At 43.9% G+C, this 25,501-nt stretch overlaps 1 protein-coding gene across 5 annotated transcripts in view; it reads right to left on the bottom strand.

Moving 5' to 3' along the window:
• Positions 1-25,501, bottom strand: part of LOC126547123 (pyruvate dehydrogenase phosphatase regulatory subunit, mitochondrial) — a 138,516-nt gene that overhangs the window by 24,886 nt on the left and 88,129 nt on the right. For 4 of the 5 annotated variants that reach the window (XM_055062676.2, XM_050194992.3, XM_055062678.2 and 1 more), the window contains 4 exons: positions 21,341-21,508; positions 9,622-9,752; positions 7,888-8,036; positions 1,840-2,047 (listed from right to left, as the gene is read on the bottom strand). In XM_055062676.2, the coding sequence (XP_054918651.1) occupies positions 1,840-2,047; positions 7,888-8,036; positions 9,622-9,752; positions 21,341-21,508 (656 nt within the window). The remainder of the gene's footprint in view (positions 1-1,839; positions 2,048-7,887; positions 8,037-9,621; positions 9,753-21,340; positions 21,509-25,501) is intronic. The other variant, XM_055062677.2, reaches the window with a different exon arrangement.

Raw genomic sequence — 25,501 nt, 5'->3', positions numbered from 1 at the left:
GTTAAAATCAAACTTTGTGCTGACGATTGTGTGATTTATCCTGAGGTTGATAACAGAAACGATCAATGTCTTTTAAACAGGGCTCTTCAAGATATTGCTGCTTGGTGTGCATCTTGACAAATGTCAATTAACTGTCAAAAAACCATTTCCATGACAATCACACATAAACGAAATGCTTTGAAATTTGTATACAGTGTTAATGGTACCCTTCTATCTGAAGTGAATGCAGGACTCTGGATTACCAGCGACCTGAGCTGGACTAAACACATTGACTGCGTAACTGCAACTGCAAACTTCAAGCTGTTCTTTCTCAGGCGTGCACTGAAACTTTCTACTTCCTCAGCTCATCTTATTGCCTACAAATCAATTGTTCTTCCTACTCTAATTATGCTTCTATTATCTGGGATCCTTACACTAAAACTAACATTAATAAAGTAGAGAGGGTGCAGAGAAGGGGGGTAAGGTTTATATATAACTGCTTTAACAGAACTTCAGTTACTGATTTAATAACAAGAGCTAACTTGCCATCAATCAGTCAAAAAAATTGCCTCAGCTGACTGAAGTTCTCATTTCAACTAATTAAAGGACACTATTAAAACCGATCTTTCTAAAATAATCCCCTTCTCAACCGGATATCCTACTAGGCGAAGGCATGCTTCAACAACAACTGTTTTAAGTTTTCCTTTTTTCCTAGAACAGTGACTGATTGGAACAACCTTAGTGACAATGAGGTTTTGCAATCATCGCTCACTTTGTTTGCTTCCCATCTTAGATAAGTGTTTGGTATGAATGTTCTTTGCTTCAACCTACCACTGTTTTTTTTTACTTCCTCTTTGCTATGTTGTATTGTGTATTTGATTGTTTTTCCCATCCTGCTAAAATCCCAAAATGTGGAGTTGCAGTATCTATAAATAAAATAAAATAAATAAATACTATACCACCGGTTTCTTTTTCTTTTTTTTTCAGACACTTTTTTTTTTAATCGCCTGTGACAGATAACATTGTTCTGCCTCTTCCCATGGATCTCTGGAAGAGGAGGAAATTACCTCATTCAAAAATTGTAGCTAGCCAGCTGGCCAACGTGGAGCTCGCTATTAAAATGATATTGAAGCCAAGCACTAGCTAAGTCATGTCTGGTTAGCAGAAATACTAAGACTAGCACCACTTTTGACGTATTTGTCCTTAACCGCTCTATGAAATACATTGGCATTCCATTTAACAGTTTCCCCAAAGCATTCCCTTAGCATTTTGAAACAATCTTAATGGAATGCCAATGCATTTGTAAAAGCCAGATGCATATGCAACGTTGTGTTCATTGAAGGAGAGAAGTCTAATATTCAGCAGTGCACACTGTCTTGAAGGAATGTAAACATAGTGAGACTGGCCAAATAATAAGTTGCTTTGCCTAAATTAAGACAATAACTTCATATAGGCGACCTGTAAGTGCGCCTTTCTTATTGAATGACCAGAAATTATTGAGTGGAACATTATTCCTGTGTGTTCACGCAGGAACTGGCATGCCTGCACAGCAACCGCAATTCTCCAGCAGCAGGATCATTCTGGAAAATCCTCAGTTGCATCGGTCTCTCTCCCTTGAGTCTCTAACAAGTATTGCGATTCCTTATATTCTAACAAAAACAAACATTCAACAATTTTGAATAGTGAATTCTTGAATCGCATACGAATAGAATAGCAACAACTATTCAATTTGTATTTGAAATTTCTGATGTTCGCACACACCTAGTGTTAAATAAAGTACCCTGCTTTTGTTTTCTTGTTTCTGCTGTGCACAAGAATTTACTTCTGAATGTATGCAGCAATGCGAGGCACAACACTCACTTTCCATGTGAACAGTGGAAAGTCCTTGGATGTCAATGAGGTGTCAGTCAGTTCTGACATGAGGTTTGGTGCTTGCTGGCCCATGATGCAGATGGCAGTATACATAGAAGTGACATCAGCAACGACAATAGGGCTGTCATATGGCACATGGCGACGAATCCATGTCTGGCAGCGCATTTGTTGCTTTGTGGGTGCCACTATCATGTACCTGCCCAGACAAGGACATATACAAAAATCAAATTTTGCATATTGTGCTTTAGAATAAATCACACAGGAGAAAGTGCCATACCTGGGCTGACAAAAAAAAATATTAAAAAATACAGCAAATCGCACATGCAAGCTTTACACAGCATGAAGGCATTACAGAAAATATTGGCAGACAAAGGGACCAATTAAATTTTAAAGGCACTGCTACAATGAAAGCATACTGAAGCTCAACAGCCAGAACGTAAAGTAATCTGCATTCTGACCACCCATCTTTCAATAAAGTCACCCCATTTCAGCAGTTGTAGGGGTGTATCATGATAGACTACCAATATAGTGTAACAAACATATCTAAATAGTAAACTGTGCCTTCTTTTTTATTTCTCCTTTGACTTAGACATGTCAGGAAGCCAATGCACCTTTCTCATATAACATAAAGTGATTATATAGTTATACAGCTGCTTTATAGGCCTATTGAATTTTGACTCTACTATACTTAAACACTTCAAACAGCAGATGGTGTATTTTTCAAAAATTTTAGGCAAACACAGAAAAATTGTTACATGAGGGTTCACTTTTTAATACAATGCTATATCAGTGTCCAATGATTTAACTTCTTAAGTACCAATGCCTTGACTAAGTAAAGATGATTACCAGGAAGAAATACTGCAAAAAGGATAAGAAAGAACAAAAAAAGTTCAACGCAAGGTAGCTACCCACACTGCCATTGAACGGGTCGTTTGAAGAAAGCAACACTCAGACATCGGAAGGTGCCTCCATGGTGCGTGGAATTCCCTTTTTTAGATGATGGTTGCATGAGCCTTCAAGAAGTGTGGCATTTGTAATGTATTAAATGGGACTGGAGATGACTTTCTGTAGTTGGTAGACAGCGATAAGGACTTGTCATCGGACTACGATAGCAAGTAGCTGCTATGATTCAGCTGTGTGCGTGTCTGTGTGTATGTTCCATAAAACTGTTTCAACACAGTACACGTCGACTTGGGTTTCGTTATTTGATGTGCACGGTAGAATCGGCACTGTGTTATTATTATTTTCTTTTATTTGGCATTAATATAATTGCGCATTACAATCAGTAGTGCGGTAGAATTGTGCAAATACAGTAAGTAAAACAGTAATTAAGCAAGGTAAACGCAACATTAAATGTAAAATGATCTGGACTGGGTCCCTGCATACTTCCTTTATACTCTCAGAGCAATGCCAGTATATATTTACTTTTTATAGTTGTTATATTATCCACAATATTCATTTATTCATATTATTTCACCAGTGAGCACAGGGTGGGCTTGGTATGTTGCAAATAGGTGGAAATTGGTATGCTCTGCTAACAGGTGAACCAGTCACATCAAGCCTTTCCCATGCTCACTTGCACCCTTCCATATTTCACAACCTACAATCCAAACTAAAGCAGTGCTAGCCTAGATAGCAAATAACCATTTAAGATGAAAGGCTGGTTACAGGGTTCATGACAGAAAGGACAAAGAGATGCTACCATTTCCTGCAAGCTATATACAAAACGATGCTTACTGCTCTAAGTTAGATGTTTTCAAGCTGCACATAAGTAATATCAGTGTCACTAGCCATTCATTTTTGTGTGGCAATGCAATGTGCCCATATGCAAAAAATGAGGAAGAGATTTTCCTGTAGTGACATGGCATACAGGCCCACTTCAAGTATACAGCTGCTGTCCTTGCCTCACCTTATCCTCACCTGATCTGCTGTCATTGCCTCACCTCATCGTTGCTTGACAGCTATGATCATACATTGTTGCATGTCTTTAAACAGCTAGAGAACTTCATCTGTTTAACCAATACAAATTTGCATTCAATCATCGTAAGCAAGTAAATTTTTTCTGCAATATTTTCTACAAAATAATATTTCTTGTTTGCATCCAGCACTAATCCCAAAATAGTCATCATTTCACTGCAGGTGAGAATAAGTTGTGCACTAGATTACTGTAGAAGAGCTGGCTGTGAATGTGCCGACTTCAAGAGTGATATCCTGCACAATATTTCTTGCCTCTGGGAGACAAGGGCACTAACAGAGTAACTTGTAACACCGACGTTTTTCCACAGTTTTCGTCCAGAGTTTGGGACATGATTTAGCATTTGGTGAGAATGTTTACTGAATTTTATACAGTTTTCTTTTGAAAAAAAGTGGGAATTTATTTACCATGAAGCTCTCGGGTATAGATTAACAAATATGTGTAAATGTGCTCCACGGATGAAGCCAACTTCGTTGTCATACTATGATAGAGCTCTCTAGAAAAGTACAGATTTAGAAGCCTCTACACGGATACAGCATTAACAACAACACTGCAGATGACTGCCTTATCTTAGTGGAATTATCTACTGCCATATGCGACAGTAATGACAGGACAGAAACATACCGCACTTGCACAGCGTGTTCTGTAGAAATGCATGGGCTTAAGTGCTTTTAGCATGCTTTGCATACATCACCCTCAACACTGTAGAAGGCACCTATACACACAACACAACAAATAAGGCAAAAGCACACCACACTCCCATTCTCAACAAAAGCTGCCTTGCAGAAATGCACCAGCTTGGGCATGTTTGTTGTTTTTCGGTGAATACAGCCTGCAACATCATACATCAGGCTCTAGTTGGTAGTTAGAGCAAGACTTTTCCATGTGCAACAATGCACAATAGGTGAAAACACGCTGTGCTAAATCATTACCCAGGTTATCTGTATAATTCAGCCAATCTGGGCACGTTTTGTGTTTACAGTGTTTGCGGGACTGTTAGAATGGCCTACAAAGTCAGCATGTCAACCTCATCTTAGTAGAACACAGTATTTATGTGTGCAGCACAATAAAATAGGCAAAAACACACAGCACTTCCAACACTGTTTATAGGGTAAAGGAACACAAGCTTGGAGGAAGACACCACGCGATGCTATTAAGCAGGGGTGGGCACACAATTCAAAACAATTACAATGGAAGAGAAATCCATTCGGAATGACACGAAAAAGAGAAAAGTAGTTACTACATGCAAGTGCACTGCAAAAAAGAGATAGTGATAGCCAGAAACATGCTGCGCTTCAAGGAGGCAGACACAGAAAAGCACAAGGAGCAATAACAACAACAACAACAACACAAAAAGTATCTCGCACCAGCACACTTCAGGAAAACAGTAGCAATGAGAAGCAAAAAAAATATTCAACAATGATTACGATACTTTCTAACGGGAAATTTGAGCATAGCTCTATACGTGTTTTCATTTCGCAATATATTGGCTGGTGCGGACAATCTGTCTTGTGCAGCACATTGCAAACGAACAAAGTGTGGTGCAACTGCCTCACTAATCGGGCAAATGCAAGAGGCAGTGCATGGGCGATGCATGGGCAACGCATGGGCGCGATTCAGAGACGCTGCCGCAGGCAGGCCTCTGCTCATGCAGCACTTTTTTTTTATGCACCCGCCGCATGCCTTATCGATGGCGTCATCAGTGAACAGATGACGCACGCTACTCTGGCGCTATCTTGGAGCGGTCGTTGCTGCAAATGAGGTAAGCACGGAGGAAGCGCGCCATCTTCCGTCACATGCAAGGATTCGGAGGGCAGGAAGGGAGGGGGGGGGTATTCTACAGCGGGCAGCCCGGGTGGCCCGGGCGGCCGTGTGTGCTCGCCCAGGCCACTGTATCTTGAAAGCCATCTGCGACGGGGACACAGTCCAGCCACGCACTGTTTCCATGGCTTAGTTCATGTTGATGCGAAATGCAGCATGAAGGTCAATTCACTCGCTGCTGCTGCTGCGCTTCCTCACTCTAGCATTTTTACAGCAAGTTTCCGCAGTGATCAAGTGAGATTTGTTCATGTTCGCTTGTGCGTGCATGACACCGTGCTTGTTAATTTAGTTAGTACGGCTGTGCTTACAAGTTTATACGGCCGATAAAACTACTATCCTTACTTCGTACAGCTAGCTGTCAACTAATTTGCTATCGCAATACGTAGATGCTTCGTCTTTCGGGCGAAAGTGCAACATTTATGTCATCACTACCTAGCCATGAGTACTAAATTTCCATGCAGGCCATGCAGTTGAGGCAAAAAATAAAGGTACTAAAAATTCCCCAGTATTTTTTTTTTCTTTTTTCTTTTTTTTTGCCTTCACTACCTAGCCATGAGTACTAAATTTACATGCAGGCCATGCAGTTGAGGCAAGAAATAACAGCACCGGCAATCCCGATAAGGACAGAAAGTTGCCTCTTGGGTACAAAACCATAATTGTGGCACAAACCACGATGCCATTGTGGCACATTTTTGCTTGCCTTTTCTAATTCTAAAAAAATGCATGATCTTTGACAGGGCGTGCATCTTTTCTTCTACTTTTTCCTGATCATCTGCATTTCCAAAGCTCGATTTCCAGGTTATACTTGGCTCCTAATTCCTTGTCTGTTCCATTTCAGGTTGAGGCTTTATATGTGAAATTGTATAATCAACTATAAACACATGTCCCTGTGTGGTGACTTATAAATTGAGTGCTCAAGACCCCCAAAAGAAGAAAGAAGGCACAAAACAAAAATTTTGTGCATTAAATCTTTGAAATCGAGGGTTCTGCCAACTTAATTTTGACAAAAGCTTTTATGCTGACAAAATAACAAGAACACTGCAAAGCGAACTGCACTTCGAGAAATGGTTCATATTTGTCAACAAAGAAACATGTACCTTTTCCAAAATAATGCTGTAGCTTCCAGGTCAAAAAAGCTGCTAATTATGGCAACACAGGCCATGCTCCACAGGTTAAGGGTTAGCAAAAAACAGTGTATAGAGTAGGCACTAAAGCAACAGCAGAAAGAACTACATAACCAGACTGCAGCAGTTTGCTCTGGCTCTGAACTTATTTACTGTGACAGCAGTTACTCTGCCGGTTTCCTCCAACACCCTCAGCATTGCACAAAAGATTGGCATTCCTGCATAAACTCCTTTAGCTGTATGAGACTACAACAAAATGCAATGAAAATAGTGGCACAACAATGGTGACAGCTACGTTATGATGGCAGCCCAACAACATTGAGAAAATGGCAATGGTGTGACAGCAATGACAGTGGCATGACAATGATGATGACAATGGCAGCATGACAACAACTTGATTGACTGACATGCAAGACAGCAAAGAGCCATCTTGAATGAGCTGAAGAGTCATGAGAGGAACACTAAGGATGACTACTGCACTGAAAGCCATGCTGGGAACAAACACTGCATCGTGCACTAGCTGCTTCCAAAATACGTGGGTAGATGCCACCACATTTAGAGCCTACGTTACAGATGCTAAGCCCTGAACAAACTGCCAGGCAAGGGAGAGAGACACGCAATTGCTCATTATAATTAGCTAGCACGTCACCAAACTGCACATTGCTGCAGTGACATGACTTTGATCCCCCATGGAGAAGGGGGCAACATTTTCCTTTTATACACCATAAGGTGAGGTTGAGTTGGTGGCATGATGACAAAACAACAGCAGCATAATAATGACAGCTGAGGTGGCACCATGATGACAACAGTGCAACAAAACCGATGGTGGAAGGATGAACAAGTGGACGGACACAGTTTCGAGCTCCTAACTGCTGTCAGAGTAAAAGTAGATAACTTCACCACGCTACTTGTAACAAAAAATGTGGGTTGGTGAGAAGGTACATAACACATGCTACATGACCACAATAAAAACGCACATGCTGGCAGGCTTCTTCTCTAATTCTAAACTGTGTTACGGTGCACAAGCCATATCATTATTAGCATGTCACTGTATGTCAACACCTCGAAAGGTATGACATAAATTTAGAAAATGTGTTTCCAAACAAAAAGACAAACCTGTTTTTCTCGAGCCTGACAAGGCTGCAGTCATTTTCATAGCCACCCCAATGGTTTTGCATACCAGTGTTAACAATGCTTCCCACGGGGATATCAATATCATTTGAACACAAGTACTGCAGCAGATCAACCACCTCACTACCAGGAGACTGTACAAAGGAAAAGCGTTTAATATGGTTATAACAAGTTCACAAAGTTGATGTGTGAAAGAATGCAATTCATCAGCAGATGTATAAACACCTCTACATTATTTTCAGAAAATTCAAGCTAGGTTTGCAAGAACTTTCATACCGAGTTTACTGCAGCCTACAAAATGACCAGAAACACAATTTCATAAACAAGGCCACAGTGTCAGATTATACTATCATCGAACCATGGAACTGCAATGTGCAGGGGCTTTCTATGACGGCCATATGCTGTTCTCAGTGAATGCAGCTGAAACCAAATTGAACTGGTGTTAAACTAGAGTTATCAAAACTGCCCAATGATATTTAAAGTAAATGATGAAGAGAACATAAAAAGATTTGACTACAAAAATTATGAAGAGAAATGCCAATATGCCCCATTGACTTCAACAATATCTTTAAAAGGAGGTAGAAAAAACAAATATCCTAAATATGTGCTGCTTTCATGCAATGCTTTGGTGCTGCAGTAGCAGATCAATAAATTGAACTTGGCATTCGCTAGCTGTCATGAGTCATAGAAGTGTTAAAGGAGTACTAATACATAAATCTTGTCTCTTGCTTTTGTTTTACAGGTAGCTGTCGACTCCATAACATGAAGGCTAAATTTCTCGAGTGCAGTGGAAATCATTATTTATACTCTTAATGTGACCATTTCAAAATGCACATAAAGTACAGTGTGGCTTCAGATGTAGAGGAGTAGGCAGGCTATATCACAGACTGTGGTCAGATGGTATCACCAGACCACTCACACATGCGTTACTCAGCCCAGTGCAGTGGTTGAAGGCAACACAATGACCATGCTGCCGAAAACTTCACACATGCCACCAAATTTGTCATTCCATCCTCTTTCATTCTGTGCTTCTCTGCCTTTGACATGAGTTAAGCCTGGTCCTTGGCTGTCACCACTCTGGGAATGCAGAGGTCCCTCTCACCTTCCTTGCCCTCTTATCCCATTGAGTGCTCAGCGCACTCAGTCTTCAGTGACAGTTACGGTGCGAGTACAGACATCAAAGGTGGATGGTATTAAGTAACCACTACCTCTAGTTTTCATGATGTAACTATTCTCCTGCTTCATGTGCGAAGCCATGCTATGGTGCACATATTGAATTGGCTGTATTAAAAGCTGACTTAAATAATAATTTAATGCGTGTTTATAGAATCTGAGGCTTTATACCATAATTACAGAGTTAACAGATACCTAATTAAGCAGAAAGAGTGAGGCAGAAGGTTTTTATATCAGTACTCTATTTGAGCATTGAACAAACCGCAGTCCTGATTGTGGTTTACTTATGCTAGAGCACTTTACAGGGCAGCTATAATACAATTACATTAGCTCAAACCTACTATACAACCTACTCTGCTGTATGATCCTAGTGCAAATACAAGCAGAGCAACAATCATTTTAAACATAGTAGTAAGGCAGTACTCTATCTGACCGCTGGACATAACGGGAAACTCTCCTGCCTGAATAAATACTAGTGATTACTTGTAAGCCTAACACTTCTGCAAGAAAAGAGCTCTACAATCACTCGCCATATGGCACACATACCCAAACTTCCAGTTTGGTGAAAGAAGAATAGTCAAGAAGAGCCACCCTCTCTCTGCAGGCTTCATACTCAGATTTCACTGCATCAAACCATGGTGGCTTTCCATACACATCAACGTTAGGTAGGTCCGCCCCTGCGGCAGCATACAAGTGCAATAACCGAGTTAAAGAGGAGTGATGTTCACAGACTTTAGGTAGTCAGAAAAGTAAAAAAGAGAAAGCACAGAAGTATTTAGAATACAGCCACTTCAAACTGTGAAGTCTCTGTTGTAAAAGTTCTTGATACGCTTAAGAGTTTCCATTCTTGCTCACAGCTGCTATTTCGGAGCCTCAAGCAAGACTGATATACGTACTAAAGTAAATACGATGTCATCATATTATCAACATGAAAAGTCTTTCAAGCAATATATGCTGTAAAAAGAAGCATGGCTAATAGTAAATTCCTTTATGCATACATACACTGCACTCACAATGTCTACGATGGTAACTAAAGTTAATCAACAGGAGAAAATATTGGCTTGTTAAGAAGTAGGTTAAGACAAAAAGTTACACTCACAACCAAAGTTCACTCGAAGAAAAGAACACTTAAGCTTGCATGTGAAAAATTATAAGTAGATACAAGAGAAACAATTATAACACTACCATGTGGCATCTAATAAAGTGATTTCATCTTGGTACAATGACAGCAAAGTCTGACTCACACATATGTGTCACAGCTAGAATGAATAAAGTGCACTTCAGATTACTTGCTCTCACCTAGTACAGCACTGCACCACATGTGGGTGTCAACTACTCTTTGAAAACATGTGTACTCTATTACCATCCTGACATAAGCACAAAAGAGATCACAGAAACATACTTCGTTTATTCTCGTCAAGACACGTGTGAGAGTAAGGCTTCGGTGTCATTGTAACAAGATAAAATTGCCTTCTCAGATGCCATGTGGTACTGTTCAACGTTACTAGACTAGGTTCAGTTGTTGAACTCTCCGCAGGTGACGTATATTGCAGGCGCCCCCGTGCCTTGGTTTGCCGCCAGAGGGTGGGAGCACCGCAGGTAGCTCTACGCGGGTGCCGCTCTACGTTGGCAAAGGTGCTCGGGTCCTCTGACTTCGCAACTTACGAACGCAACGAGTGTTTTCACCAATGCCTTCTTTAATATTTGTATTGACCCTTTTTGCGGCAATCCCGTGGGTGCTGCCATGTTTGATCATGTGGGGACACATCCATTGCTTACCTCAACTCTTTCCACTGAATCTGTGTTTACAATAGATGCACATGACGCCGATGCAGCTTAGCAAACCCCTGTTTCGGAAGATATCGTAGATCGTGACTGGGTGGACGACACGACGCTTTGGCCACAGCTTGAGAGGACATGCAAAAGCGCTTTCGGAGCTGATGAGCCTATGTCCAAACGGCACGAGCAGCGCATTTTGACATATGTACTTGTTTATCTTTATCGGGTGACCGTATTTCCCCACCTAACAAATGTTATCGCACAGCGCAGGACGCGCTAGCATGTATTGGAAGTTTCTCTAAAGTTATTGATGGTTCTATCCGCTGTCTGTTGACACCGAACCTTGTGTAATCTGATTTCCTTGCACGAGGCGAATGGTGTAGAACTTTCTTGAAGTCATGCGGGTTCCAGCGCTTACTCTGGAACCTTCGATGACTGATGTATAAAAGCCGACGTGCTTGACCTGCTGATCAGATTTCAGTGATTGCCAACTGTGTTCGCCGCTATCGTTGTGCTTTAAGTGCAGCCTGTTTTTGTGGGCACAGGTTCGCCCAATAAAAGTTAGTTTCGTCTTTCACAGTATTGCTAGTGTGTTCTTTACTATCACTACCACGTGACATCTGGCGGAGGTGCTGGGATCTGATGCGAAGACTTAATTGCAATGCAAAACAAAGAGCCACCAACCTCGACGTGTTGCTCGACAGCCACGCAGTCACCGCCGACTACTCCATCATGAGTGGACCCTTCGCCACCAAGTTGAAGAACGTTAAGACTGTGTGGAAAGGCCCTCAAATTCTGACTGCTAGAGGACACCTAATAATGCCGACTGGAATGTGCACTGCAAGAATTACCGTTCATGACCAGACTTACCCTGCCACCCTGCCACCTTCATTATCCTCCAACAGTGTTCACGAGACATCATTCTTGGCATGGAGTTCCTGAACCAACACGGCGCAATCATAGACTTGAAGTCGAAGTCAGTAACGCTGTTGGAAGATCAAGCGATACCGCCAGAGAGCTGTCATAGTCACCACACCTTGAGTGTGCTCGAAGATCAAGTGAGCATGCCGCCTCGCTCCAGCATTGTTATTACCATTGGCACTGAAACACCCTCAGACGTAGAAGGTGTCATCGAGGACGACCAATGTCTATTGCTCAACCGTGAAATTTGCGTTACAAGAGGGATCGCTTGACTGCAAGGGAGGAAAAGCAAAAGTGATGCTGACAAACTTCAGCCAGGAGTTCAAGCACATCAACAAGGGCACGACAATCGCGTATATTGCGGAAATTGTTGAAACCAGTAATGCATTTGTCCTCTTGGATTCTGCCGCATCAACCCCGACGACCATAGTTCCCGAACCAGACTTCGACATAAATCCAAGTCTCCCCATGGTTAAGCAGCAACAGCTCAGAAGTCTGCTCCGACAATACAAAGATTGCTTTTTGATGTCATTGAGGATTTGACAAGCACCAGTCGCAAAACATTGCATAATAACCGAAGAGGGCACTCGACCACTCTGCCAGAGCCCTTATCGAGTTTCAACACGAGAATGTGAAGCTATTAGGCAACAAGTCGACAAAATGCTGCACAACGACATTATCCAGCCTTCGAAAAGCCCATGGGCATTGCCTGTAGTCTCGGTGAAGAAAAAAGACGGAACCCTATGTTTCTGCGTCGGTTATCGTCCACTGAACAAGATCACGAAGAAGGACGTATACCCCCTCCCATGGATAGACGAAGCATTGGATCGGCTCTGCAATGCTAAATGCTTCTCATTGATAGACCTCAAGTCTGGCTACTGGCAAATAGAAGTCGACAACAGAGATCGCGAAAAGACCGCGTTCATCACGCCAGACGGCCTCTATGAGTTCAAGGTTATGCCATTTGGACTGTGCTCGGCACCTGCAACGTTCCAGCGTGTCATGGACACTGTTTTAGCATGATTGAAGTGGCAGACCTGCCTTGTTTACTTGGATGACGTTGTCACCTTCACCGGAAATTTCGATGATCACCTCAGGCGGCTTGCGACAGTACTAGAGGCCATCAAGTCGTCAGGGCTCACTCCAAAGCTGGAAAAGTGCCGCTTCGCTTACGATGAGCTTCTGTTCCTAGGCCACAGCATCAGCAAATCTGGAGTCCGCCCGACCCGCAGAAGACAGCTGCCATCATAAAGTTCCCGCAACCCATCGACAAGAAGGCAGTGCGTCGATTCTTTGGCATGTGTGCCTACTACAGGTTCTTTGTCAAGGACTTTTCATGCATCGCTAAGCCGCTGACACATATAAACTAAATGTGATGTCGAGTTCAAGCGGGAAACGCCGAAGGCCGACGCATTTCAAGAACTCAAACAACACATGCAGTCGCCTCCAGTACTTGTGCACTTCGACGAGGACGCCGATACCGAAATCCACACTGACACCAGTAGCCTAGACCTCAGTGCTGACCTAGCCCAGAGGAAAGACGGACTTGAATGGGTGATAGCTTACACTAGCCGGTCGCTGTCAAAAGTGGCAGGCAATTATTCTACAGCCGAAAAGGAATGCCTCACCATCATTTGGGCTACAGCGAAATTCCGCCCTTACCCATATGGCAGGCCATGCAGAGTCGTCAGCAACCATCATGCGTTGTGTTGGCTAGAGAACTTAAAGGACCCTTCAGGACGGCTGGCGCAGTGGAGCCTTATAGACTGCAAGAATATAACATCACTGTAACCTACAAGTCCAGACGAAAACACTCCGATGCCGATTGCCTATCACGCGCCTTCACTGACCTGCCGCTGCAAGATGATGAGGATGACAACGCCTTCCTTAGAATAATAAGCGCGGAAGAGTTCGCTGAACAGCAACGAGCAGACCTGGAGCTAAAAAGCCTCGTCGAGTATTTGGAAGGGAACACTGACGTTGTCCCTAGGGCATTTAAGCGAGGATAGTCTTTGTTCTCGCTTCAAAACAACCTACTCGTAACTAAGAACTTCTCACCAATCCGTGCCAACTACCTTCTTCTTGTTCCCTCAGTGCTGCGTCCAGAAATACTGCACGCCCTACATGACGATCCGACCGCTGGGCACCTCGGATTCTCCCAGAGGCTATCGAGGATACAGGAAAAGTATTACTGGCCGTGCCTGGTCGCCGACGTCGCCCGTCACGTCAAGACAGGCCGAGACTGTCAGCAACGCAAGACACCACCGACAAGGCCAGCGGGATTACTACAGCCAATCGAGCCTCCTTGCCAACCATTTCGGCAGATCAGGATGGACTTGTTGGGGCCCTTTCCGACATCAATAACTGGAAATAAGTGGATCATCGTGGCAACGGACTACCTCACCAGCTTCGCTGAAACAAAAGCTCTGCCGAAAGGTAGTGCAGCCGAAGTGGCGAAATTCTTCGTCGAGAACATCCTGCTGCGACACGGCACCCCAGAAGTCCTCATCATCGACAGAGGAACAGCCTTTACAGCGGAGCTCACCCAAGCCATTCTGCAATACAGCCAGAAAAGCCACAGGAGGACAACTGCTTACCACCCGCAGATGAATGGTCTTACGGAGCACCTGAATAAGACCCTCGCCGACATGCTAGCAATGTATGTTGACGTCGAACGCAATACCTGGGATGCTGTCCTGCCATACGTAACCTTTGCTTACAACACGGCGGTGCAAGAAACGACACAGATCCCGCCGTTCAAGCTGGTTTACGGCAGGAACCCAACGACGACTCTAGACGTCATGCTGCTGCACGTCACCAACGAAGAGAATCTTGACATTGCCACCTATCTCCAGTGCGCCGAAGGCGCCCAACAGCTCGCCCGCCTGCGGATCAATAACCAGCAGAAGACCGACAGCTGACACTGCAACCTTTGACGACGCTACGTTGAGTACCAGCCCGGCGACCACGTTTGTGTTTGGACCCCAATACGGCAACGAGGACTTAGTGAGAAGCTTTTTCGCCGCTATTTTGGACCCTACAAGATCATCAGACGCATTGGCGCACTCAACTATGAGGTCGTACCAAACAGCATTTTGCTATCACAGCGGCGCCGCTCACAACCTGAAATAGTCCACATGGTGCGACTTAAGCCATTCTACCAGTGCTAATGAACTTTGGGACTTAGCATAGCTGACCTTTGGACTTTCTTTTTCTGGACTGTGTTACTTTCGACTTTGTTTTTTCTCGTTGTTTTGTTACTTTTGTTTAATAAGTGTCCTTTTGTGCTTTGCTCTCTAATGTTTGTAGCATCAGGACAATGCTTTTTAAGAGGGGAGTATTAACACATGTACTTATTTATCTTTATCGGGTGACCGTATTTCCCCACCTAACAAATGTTATTGCACAGAGCAGGTCGTGCTGGCATGTATCGGAAGTTTCTTGAAAGTTATCGATGGTTCTATCCGCTGTCTGTTGTCACCGAACCTTGTGTAATCTGATTTCATCACACGACACGAATGGTGTAGAACTTTCTTGAAGACACGCGGGTCCCAGCAATTACTCTGGAACCTTCGATGACTGATGTACAAAAGCCGACGCACTTGACCCGCTGATCAGATTTCGCCAATCGCCAACTGTGTTCACTGCTATCGTTGTGCTTTAAGCGTAGCCTGTTCTTGTGGGCAGAGGTTCACCCAATAAAAGTTAGTTTCGTCTTTCACAGTATTGCTACTGTGCTCTTTACCGTCCCTACCATGTGACAATATGGTGCTTGTTTTAAAAGTAGGGCTAAATATGTGTTCCAAGCTATCCAAACTTTCCACTCATGAATTGAATCAAGATTAGTGTTTTGCTTTTCGTGCTTCATTTGGCAAATATTCTGAAGCAGTGTCTTGTCATGTTTCTAACTCAGTAAAGTTCCTCGTTGCGGTCACTACCTGATTATTTTCTGCCTAATTGCTCATGGGTGGGCTCAGTTCCTATTTGTTCTTGGTGCGCACAAGGCTTGAAACATAGCTATTTTGTACATTTTAATAGCTTATAGCAAAATAAGATGTATTATCGCTATAAAGTCGCTTACTCTTGTGGACCATCACGAAACATTCAGCTTCGACAATTCATGCACTGTCGATGTAGTCCGTGATTTATTACGGGTATATAGTGCACATATATTCAAGTGTGCTCCCATTCACTTATTTTTGACACGTTGGTGATAGAGTGGGTGTAAGTTTCCGTGGCAGTTGGGGTAGATGTGTGTAGATACTGTGCACAAAACTTGCTATAACAGGAAGCGGTGCTACTTGTTTTGTCATTGTTTAACCAGTGGTGCTCACTCTTGCCAATATTCCAGGGCTGAAGCCTTTTCTTTGAAGGTTAGTGATACGATGCTGGCGGATGAGCAAATTTCCGTATCCTCTAGGAAAGCTGCACACCTCAAGGTCCCGGTAACATGTACGGACAATTGCAACAGATTCATTTCATCTTTAATATGCCAGTCACTATTTTTGCAGTGAACCACTGCACACGTCTTCAATCCACATGATTCACTCCAGAATGATGGGAGCACAGTGCATTAGCAAAAACTAAGCTGCATTTCCAACATCTGATTGCACAGAAGCAAGGTAGAAGCGGTAATGGCTTCGTACTCGTGCGTTGTGGCTGAGGCGACGTGCGGCGCACAGCCGAAAGCGCCATCTCATTTCTCTAGAACAAACTGCTCCGCAAAAAGAGTCAATAGTCTCGCGTTTAGCACATTGACTAGCAAACTTTACTGAGCTGTAGAAATGCTGCTGCACTCCCCCGGAGTCCAGGGCAGTCTTGGTTGTCCGCAGCGCACTACTAATCAGCTGTTGGTGATGAGTAGCTGTAAGTAGCTGATTAGTAGCTGTAATCAGCTGTTGCTGATTAGCACTAATTATTAATGCGAAATCATTATATGGCTCATGAGGCGGAAAAGCGGGCGTAAGCGGCATTGACGTGACCACACGATGGTTCAAAAAGTCAAGGGAGCCCAAGTGAGCCAGTCAAGGCAGTTGATGATGTCAATTAAGGTAAATTTAATTAATGCATAATGAATTAAGGCACATGCTTAATTACGACAGGTTCATTACAGCACTCGAACCCACAATCATTAATAGGAGTCGTACCCACCACTTCGGTGTTAATTAAAGGGAAATTAATTAATATATAGTTATTTACACACTCGAACCCATGGCCATTGGTGGAAGTCGAACCCTCAACCTTTGATGGTGGCAATGTTTTTGCATTCATCCACATCTTAATTTTACATTTAATTAATCAATCATGTAATTAAACAATTAGTTAATTAATACTATAAAAGTTGCCACTAATCAGCAGTTGTAGCTGTCAACAGGCCAATCGGTTAATATAAATATTTAATTAGTACTGATAGGTGCTATTCATCAGCAGTTGTAGATGTCAGCAAGCCGATTAGTGCACCTTTAAAATAGTAGGAATAAATCCAAGGCACCTTCTCTCAATACCGCAATCATAAGTGCAATGCTAAAACCTATGTGAGCTCTGCTCACTTGCTAGCGGACTTTACTTGCACATTCAAGGCACAGTCTCGCTGCAGGAACCATGCATAAAAATGCATTCGAGTCACCAAATAAAATTTCATGATACGTGCCGTAAACTCCTCAAAATGCACAGGGCATCCAACACGCACAAGAGTGTTGCAAAAAGCACCAAGACTGCAGCAAAACATGCATGTATACACACCACCAAAACATGTAAACAGCTGTGGACAGTGCTTTGCTGCCCTGTTCGCACTGTGCTGACCGAGCAAAGTGCGACAGCAGCACCACGAGATGGGAGGATCAGTGGCGGGTCCACGCAGTCACAGAAGTTTGAAAACTGAACCTAGTCTAGTAACGTTGGTAGCATTAGCACTGTTTCCCTTATGTGTACTTACTCTGCAATAAGCCTTACACTCAAACCTCACTATAACGAAGTTGAAGGGGGAACCGAAATGACTTCGTTATAGTACCCGTTACTTTATTACATCCATTATTACCATTTAAAGGGACTGAGAACCAATTTTCATGGTACCCATTTTTTTAGTGCAATGTCAAGCTTACCGGTCAGAGTGTCTAATCTTGAAGTGGTAATACAAAACGCTGGGGAAAATTTTTTATCAGAATTTTTCAATCTGCAGTGAGGATGTAGTCATTCATTGGAAGCATGCTGAAAACGGTGATAGGTGACCGCAATAGCAATTATACACTGGCATTAGTGGGAGGCAGACAACAAGTGCGGCCACAGCTGTGAGGAAGTATTATTTGTTTATCAAGTCGATGTTCCTGTGATTCCTGTTTTCCGAAATGTTAACGGAACACCAAAGGCAAATACTAAGTTGACGTGGACAGTTTAAATACCTTTCCAGAAACCTCGCTATGCTTCTTTCATGCCAAGAAAAGTCTTCGTTTATGAGAAAATTGTATCTGAAGGGTCCTAATACCTTTTTCAAAATTCAAATCTCCCGCCACCCAACCAAGGGAGTGGTGACGTTGCACACGACGTCACTGCCCTTTGCTGCCGTCGGTGAGTCAAATGGCACCCGAACGACGGCGGCACCGAGCCAAGACAGAGCGGTGGATTTGCCGCTGCAGCTGCTTTTTGGTCAAGTGGCGTGGACCGTTCGGGCGTCCCACGACATCACATGGAAGTTGAATTCTCTGCTACTGGCAGTTTGTGCAAGTTTCGCGAGCCAGCAAAACTAGCGCAGCACTATGTGATCAAGGAAGTATGGAAACGCGAAAGCACAGGCAGCGCAGAGCCGAGTGAAAGTGAAACCTTTCGACCGCACGCATTGTTGTCAACGGTAATTCCAATGCGTTTTTTTTCCTAAACATGAAATGGAACTGGACAAGTAGCATTTCATTTCATTTTCTAATACAATACGAGGATGTTTTTGCAACGGGTAGTTGACTACTAGTGACAGAATTTAACTGAGGAGTGCTTTCGTCATCAGACAAGTGCTTGAATGTCCCAGGGGAGTCTCAAATCATGTCCTGCATTTACATCGATTTCTCGATAATTACGGCTCTGTTTGCGATAATATTGACGCCTTAGAGATTCTGGAGCACTAATCTACCACTTTATCTTGACTTAGTATTTGCCTTTAGTGTCCCGTTAAAGTAGTTCTGTAATAATAGCTAAGTGTTTTCGTGGTTTCCTGTCCAACTGCTTTGGTATTTAACCAGTCAAAACGAAGCAAACTGAATCGAAAACGAAACGTCGCTTTCACACGAGATACGCAGTTTAGCGTGTTGCCATAGGCATGCGTGCGCTTTTGATTTCCAAAGCATGGAATAGAACCCAAGTGTCTAATAATATACCAACTGTAACTAAGATGAACTTAATAATAGTTGGCTTACGTAGAGTACATCTCAAAGACATCCGAAGTACCAAGATTTCACCGCCAGGCCTTGCCACTTAGAGATTTTTGAGACTTTCTTTTCCAATTAAAAATTCCTCCTTAAATTGCAAACGGTGTGCTGGATTTTATCCCTATAAATCATGGCAATTTCATTTCCATAAACATCTCAGAACACATTCTGGCCAGTTGTCAGTCTTTTTGTTGCAATATATGCCAAATGGAGTGCACAATTGTAACCCGAAAATGAGAAGGCAGCTTTGCGGCCTGTAGAATCACTACATGGCCATGCATGAGATTAAATTTGAATAAAACAACAAAAGAATTTTCGGCTCGTGCGACACATGGCTTAGCACCTGACGTGACAGCCTTTAGACAGCTGCCTTCTGTTCCATTGTGATGTTCTTTCGCGTCTGCTTTCCCCTTGGCTCGTAGCAGTTGAGCAGCATGCAGCAATCAACACAGCGCTGCACTGTGATCGAGGAGGCAAGCGAGCTTTGTTGCGCTGGCTTGGTTGGCCGGCTAGTGGCCTCTGACATTGCACTGATGCCAATGCAATCTCAGAGGCCACGCCCTGCTGCCAGGTTGTATGGCGCACCGCAGGGTGAGGGCAAACAAAGTGAATGCATGGCCTGAGAATGACCCCCGAGATTGTGCCAAGAATACGTCTGAGGCCAGGCCCAGATGGCGTTGCCTGCGCAGCGTGCCATAGAGAAACAGAGAAGTGAATGCACTAAGAGGTCTGTTTGATTAGACTGCCCCACTGTGAACCAGTTCACGGCGGTTAATAGAAGTTCAGGAACTGTGCAGCTCAATTTCTGCAGTGCAGGCACAGCGCAACACAGGAAATTAATGCTTAGGTGCAGATGCGGTGCAGGTGTTATGTTTTGTCCGAATAATGTGCGCAGCATGCATAAGCTTGAGAGGTCCTGAACTGCTGGTATGATCAGCTTCTAAGGCGTAAATACTCCCGCACTTGTGTATACACGGCAGACGCACATAAAGGGGGTTATAATGGCACTTGCACATGTGTGCCATGTTGTCTGCTGTGTTGCTGCGCAGTACGTCTGCACCAAGTCTGCACCGACAGTAGAGAGGGTGCAGCAAAATCATGAACCAGCCCTGTACCTTTCCTGAACCTTTTGAAACGAATGGTGTGGCTCAGAAGGTGCCATTGCTGCACCGCTGAAATGAATGGCAGGGTGCAGCACCTTGTGAACTGGTTCAGGTGATGCAGGAGAATTGAACGTACCTAATATTTAGACCGCTGCGCGTAGATACACAGCATGGCGCGACTTGCGCAGCTTGCACGTGACCCCCAAGATTGTGCCAGAGCAATCTCGGAGGCCCCGCCCAGCTGCAGCTGCCTGCGTGCCGCACAGTAGAAGTGAAGGCACTAATCTTTCGCACTGCCACGTGTCTTGCACAGACAGGCACACGCAAGAGTGAGAGGTCCATGGAGGTCAGTGGAGAAGTGTAATGGTGAGCTGTTGCTCATGTATGGCGGTGAGAAAGGCCAGTTTTGCTCGATGATGTATTCAATACGAGGACACGGGAATATTGAAGTGCTGTGGCGAACGAGTGCCAAACATCATGGAAAGTGATGTACTCAGCGCGCAATGGTTGAGTATTTTTTTAGTTTACGAGACGAATCTAGTTCGTTATATCCATTGGCAGGACAATTTCACTTTGTTAAAACAAGGTTTTAAATACATGAATCTCTGGGGATTTCAAGAGGAATTCCATTTATTTTGTTATATCCATTATTTTGTTATACCCCATTTCGTTATACCAAGGTTTGGGTGTAGTAGTGAGCGTAGCACTTGGTCGGTATTGTACCTCATTCTTGTGACCCATATTTTGTGCTACAGTAATGGCCTAGCTTGCCTGTTAACTTGATGAATTTTAAAGCGTACTCGGACTTTCTTTATTCCAGAGTGACCGCCATTAATGTAAAATCTGCCAAACCCTGCGAGGATCATCTTGGTTTAAATAAACGCACAATACTAACTTGGGACAACATTACCATGTAGGAATAAACCAGGGTGCAGATGCTAGGGCTAATGTGTTTGATCTAAGACAAGATTTAGTATTAGTGCTGACTTGTGTACAATCTGTATATACATACATGGACACCACATTTCTGGCAAATGTTTGACTGCTCACCTGTCAGGATATTATGATCACTGGATGTGTAATAGTGGGGTCTCTCATAACCCATTGTTTGTCCAAAAACAGCTCCAGCCAGTTTGAGACGAGGATATATGGGTGACATCCGCAGCTCTCGACCAGTTTGAAATTCCACAAACGGATAACATAACTTGTAATGCATGCCTGCACAGATATAAAGAAATGGCAAGGAACCTTAAACAACCTTTCAAAGCATATGTAGAGGCTAATTTAAACAAAAAACAAAATGATGGCAAAACAAAGCAGATACAACTGCCAATCATTTTGCTAGACTATTGTACAAGAGAGAAAATTATTCAAGCAAAGCTTGTATTGTCTTACTCGTGTCGGCGTCGGTGTTGGTGCTGCCGTATGAAAAAACTCAAGCCACGCGAAAATAAAAGTCGCTTGTCGGGCTGCGGATTCGAACCACCAACCTCCGGGTTGCGAGACTACCACACTAACAAATTCAGCCGCTGTCAGTTCATCATATGCACCCTTTAAAGTGGGGTTTTATATGCATGAAGAAGTAGACACAATGCAAGGCGCAAGCCAATCACAGGCGTCCCCTCCCTTCAGAGGAGGGAAAGGGTGTGATTGCATGTTCGCTTGGCTCACGCCCGCCGTTTCCCACCAGTTCAGGCCCGGCAGTCAGATGGGGAGGCCACGTTTGGTTTGTTCTGCCGAAGAGCAGGCTGCGTTGAAGGAACGGCAGCAGGAGCGGGCCACGCGTCGTGCATTCAGCCAAAGAACACGTGGCATTTGATGAAAGCAGCCAGGAACTCGCTCGAGAAAGGGGTCGTCGTTGACGTGCTGACCTCGCCGTGAGGGAGCACGAAGCTGAGGCGTTACGACAATGAAGAGCGGCGGATCCCGAGCTTCGCTTGCACCCCTCTTCACAGTAGTGGAAGGGCGGTCAATTTTTGCACAAATGAATGAGTGACAAGTCATGCATGTTGTTCAGTATGAATAGCCTATCTGTGGGTAAGTGGTTGCAAATTCTTAAAAAATAATTTGTAGGGAAAGCACATGTGATGTATGCAGTAAAAGGCAAGGATTTATGTGGTGAAGAATAAGTCCTTGATCTGAGTAAAATTTTTTAAGGCATGTTAGCATAAGAGGTGGTTGAGTAGTATAAAGAAAAAAAAGTAAGGAACAAACTGCACAGTGTTGCAAAGATTTCATGTTCTTGACTAGGTAGTTCTGATGGTGACCCCAGCCAGTGAAAGCACACACTCCCCTACTGTGAATTTGACCTAAACAGGGCAACAAAACTTGGAAAAATAACACAGCTTATCGAAACCTCCCACTCCTCCCCCCAGACAAAAAAGAAGAAGAAGAAGGAGGAGAAGAAGAAGAGAAAGAAGAAGAAGTCTGAACCTTCTATCCCTTCATTCTTCAATTGTTCTTTGCCCTCAAAAACACTTGGGACCATCTTCAATAGCATTATTTCATTATTGTGTCCAAAAAACACCTGTAGAGTTACATCATTGAAGCACAATTCATGGCATCCTCAAAATGGAGAAGCTAAGCAAAAATATGTCATTTAAGGGAACACTATAAAGAGAAGCACTAAATCAGTTGAGACTGACAGACTTTTCTTCCAGAACTCTATTTTTTGCTAATTTCGCAGTACAAGATAGATCACTAGAAGACAAAATGACGATCAAAGTTCCATATCTTGAATTTCGCACCAAAACCACAGCACACTACGCAAGTGTGATGCCATGCATTTCAAAGAGTTTTCTCATATTTGGGCCATTGTGTCTCAATGGAAGTTCTTGAAACTTGCTCAGTTCAGTCTTTGGCGTTGTTAGAACATGATGAAGTCCATCTTTACCAACAAATATTTAACTAGGACCGAGTAGACGTCATAAATATCCATCACTTCATGGCGAGCTGGTGCAGGAACTTCACAAGGTGGTGTCGCCACCAGTATTCTGCTTTAGCATTTCTTCTGGCTTCCAACACTTCTAATGGCAAGAGTGGCTTTATTTTTTTTATTATTTTTTGTAGTGCAGAAGGGTAATTTACTAATACAGTTCAAAGTATTTTTCTCTTTAGTGGCCCTTTAAGCAAGTGAGCACAGTAGTGTATACGCTGCAAATGAATTGACGAGATGTAAAAAAAAGAACTTCCTTGCAGTGTGCATTAAGTTGCTAGGTGTTCTTACAAGCCCCTTATGTACAGTGAGAGCTCCATTAAGAAATCAGCACCAGCAGCAAATGTTGCAGTTTTGGACAAGGCCAGAATTCACTGCCCAGGCGATTTCTTCGCATGCTTATAGTGGTCACAAAGGTTCAAGCAATGTGTGAACTCCTCTGAACAAGACGCCTGGCAGCTTTTGGATAGCCAAGCCAAGCCAATACGAAGCGCAGCCAATGTTTTACTGAGCTCTTGTTTTGGCCATTTTGTGGGGCTTATAACCCCGTATTCTTGGTTAGTTGTACAGCATCGAGACACCTCCTGGCACCTCCTCAAGGGGTCATCAGCCTGGCTCAAGGCCTAGTGGGGAGCCCTGGCCCCTCTGAGAATTAGAGGTGGAAGTTAGGCCCGACTCCCAGCAGCATCACTCAGGCCCGTGGTCAACAAGGTGCACTGGCTTCGTGCACACCAGCGATTCTCCAACTGTGCTCAACAGTCTATAAAGGAGTGACGCAATAAAATGGAAGTTAGGCCCGACTCCCAGCAGCGTCACTCAGTCCCGTGGTCAACAAGGTGCACTGGCTTCGTGCACACCAGCGATTCTCCAACTGTGCTCAACAGTCTATAAAGGAGTGACGCAATAAAATGATGTCAGTTGAGAGTAGCGCCTTGTCCTGTCGTCTTTCTTGTGTCTGTTGTTTTGTGCTAAACAAAGTATTTATGGATTCGCACCAACCAGCCTGCCAACGCATTGTGCTCAACAGCATCACCACTTATGGCTGCTGTGAAAGCAGTGCCGATGGTGTCTCAGGACTTTTTTGCAACATCTACCAACATGGACATATCTGTGCTGACGGAAGATGTACCAAGTTCTACGAGTGCTGGCAAATGCCGAATGCACGAGTCGTCTCCTGCATCAGCCACATCGATGGTTACCCCAGCATCTAATCGGGGATGTATTAGCGTTCCAGAAGTGTTCCCTTCGTTACATGCGCCAGAGCACCTCTAAAAAGCGGCCATCAAGCACCTGGCTTGTTTTGATGTTACGTCGTTCTCTAACCGAGCGCTCCAACATGCCCTGAATTCCTGCCTCAAGACAAATAACTTTCAAGGCTTAGCCATCCAAAGAGCCATGAACACTGTATCTGTTTGGGTACACTACGTCCAGGATGTGGAATGTATATGGACACTGCAGGCTGTGGCCACTTCTGAAACATCCTCAGTACCTGTGCAAGTTTATCTGACATCCAGTTCGGCCCTTCGGCACTATGTTGTGGCCAGTTAGGACGCTAGTCAAAGCCCACAGAGCTTGGCGAAGGATGTAATTTGGCCCTCGCATCAGTTGGTTAGTGCCAGTTACGTGGGCCAAGGACACACGTGCCTAGTCACCCTTCGGGGTCCTTCAAAGCCGTCTTCTACAGTTCAGCCTGTAATCGCCAGCAGTGGTCCATTGCTACAAGTGTTTCCAACCGGGGCACATGCATACCACGTGTCCACATGCATCAGACTCCAGCATGGCACTGGAAGAAGCCACCATGTACAAGTGTGGCTTATGTAAATTGAATGACTGAAATTACTGACAAGGCCAGCCCCACGAAGTGATGTGCCGATGAGGCTATGCGTAAGAGTCACCGAAGAAGCACAGGGGCAGTGAACTAATTGACACCGACTGGTGGCATTCTCATATCCAACCGCTTCACAGTACTTGAAGAAGATGATACTGACGTTAAGCAAGCTGAAACCATCATTCTGACTATTAGACAGTCGACTAATAGTGAGGTAGCTAGCGGGGCCGCCAAAAAAATAGATCTGACAAGCCTGCGCCACCACCAATGGACAATCTTGACATGGAGCCTGTGTCAGCTGAGCTAGATCAACACCTAGCATCGTTGCAAGAAGAACTACATTGCCTAACGCAGTGTTGAGCACTAATACGCCAACAAGATACTTGATCAAGCATTAACATGTGTGAATAGGAATACTTTCCATCTCAGTCTGTGCCTGCCTCTTCTG

Source organism: Dermacentor andersoni, chromosome 1 (genome assembly GCF_023375885.2).
Source record: "Dermacentor andersoni chromosome 1, qqDerAnde1_hic_scaffold, whole genome shotgun sequence".
Taxonomy (NCBI): domain Eukaryota; kingdom Metazoa; phylum Arthropoda; class Arachnida; order Ixodida; family Ixodidae; genus Dermacentor; species Dermacentor andersoni.
The sequence above is the reverse complement of the archived record's forward strand: the minus strand, read 5'-3'. Positions and strand labels throughout refer to the sequence as shown.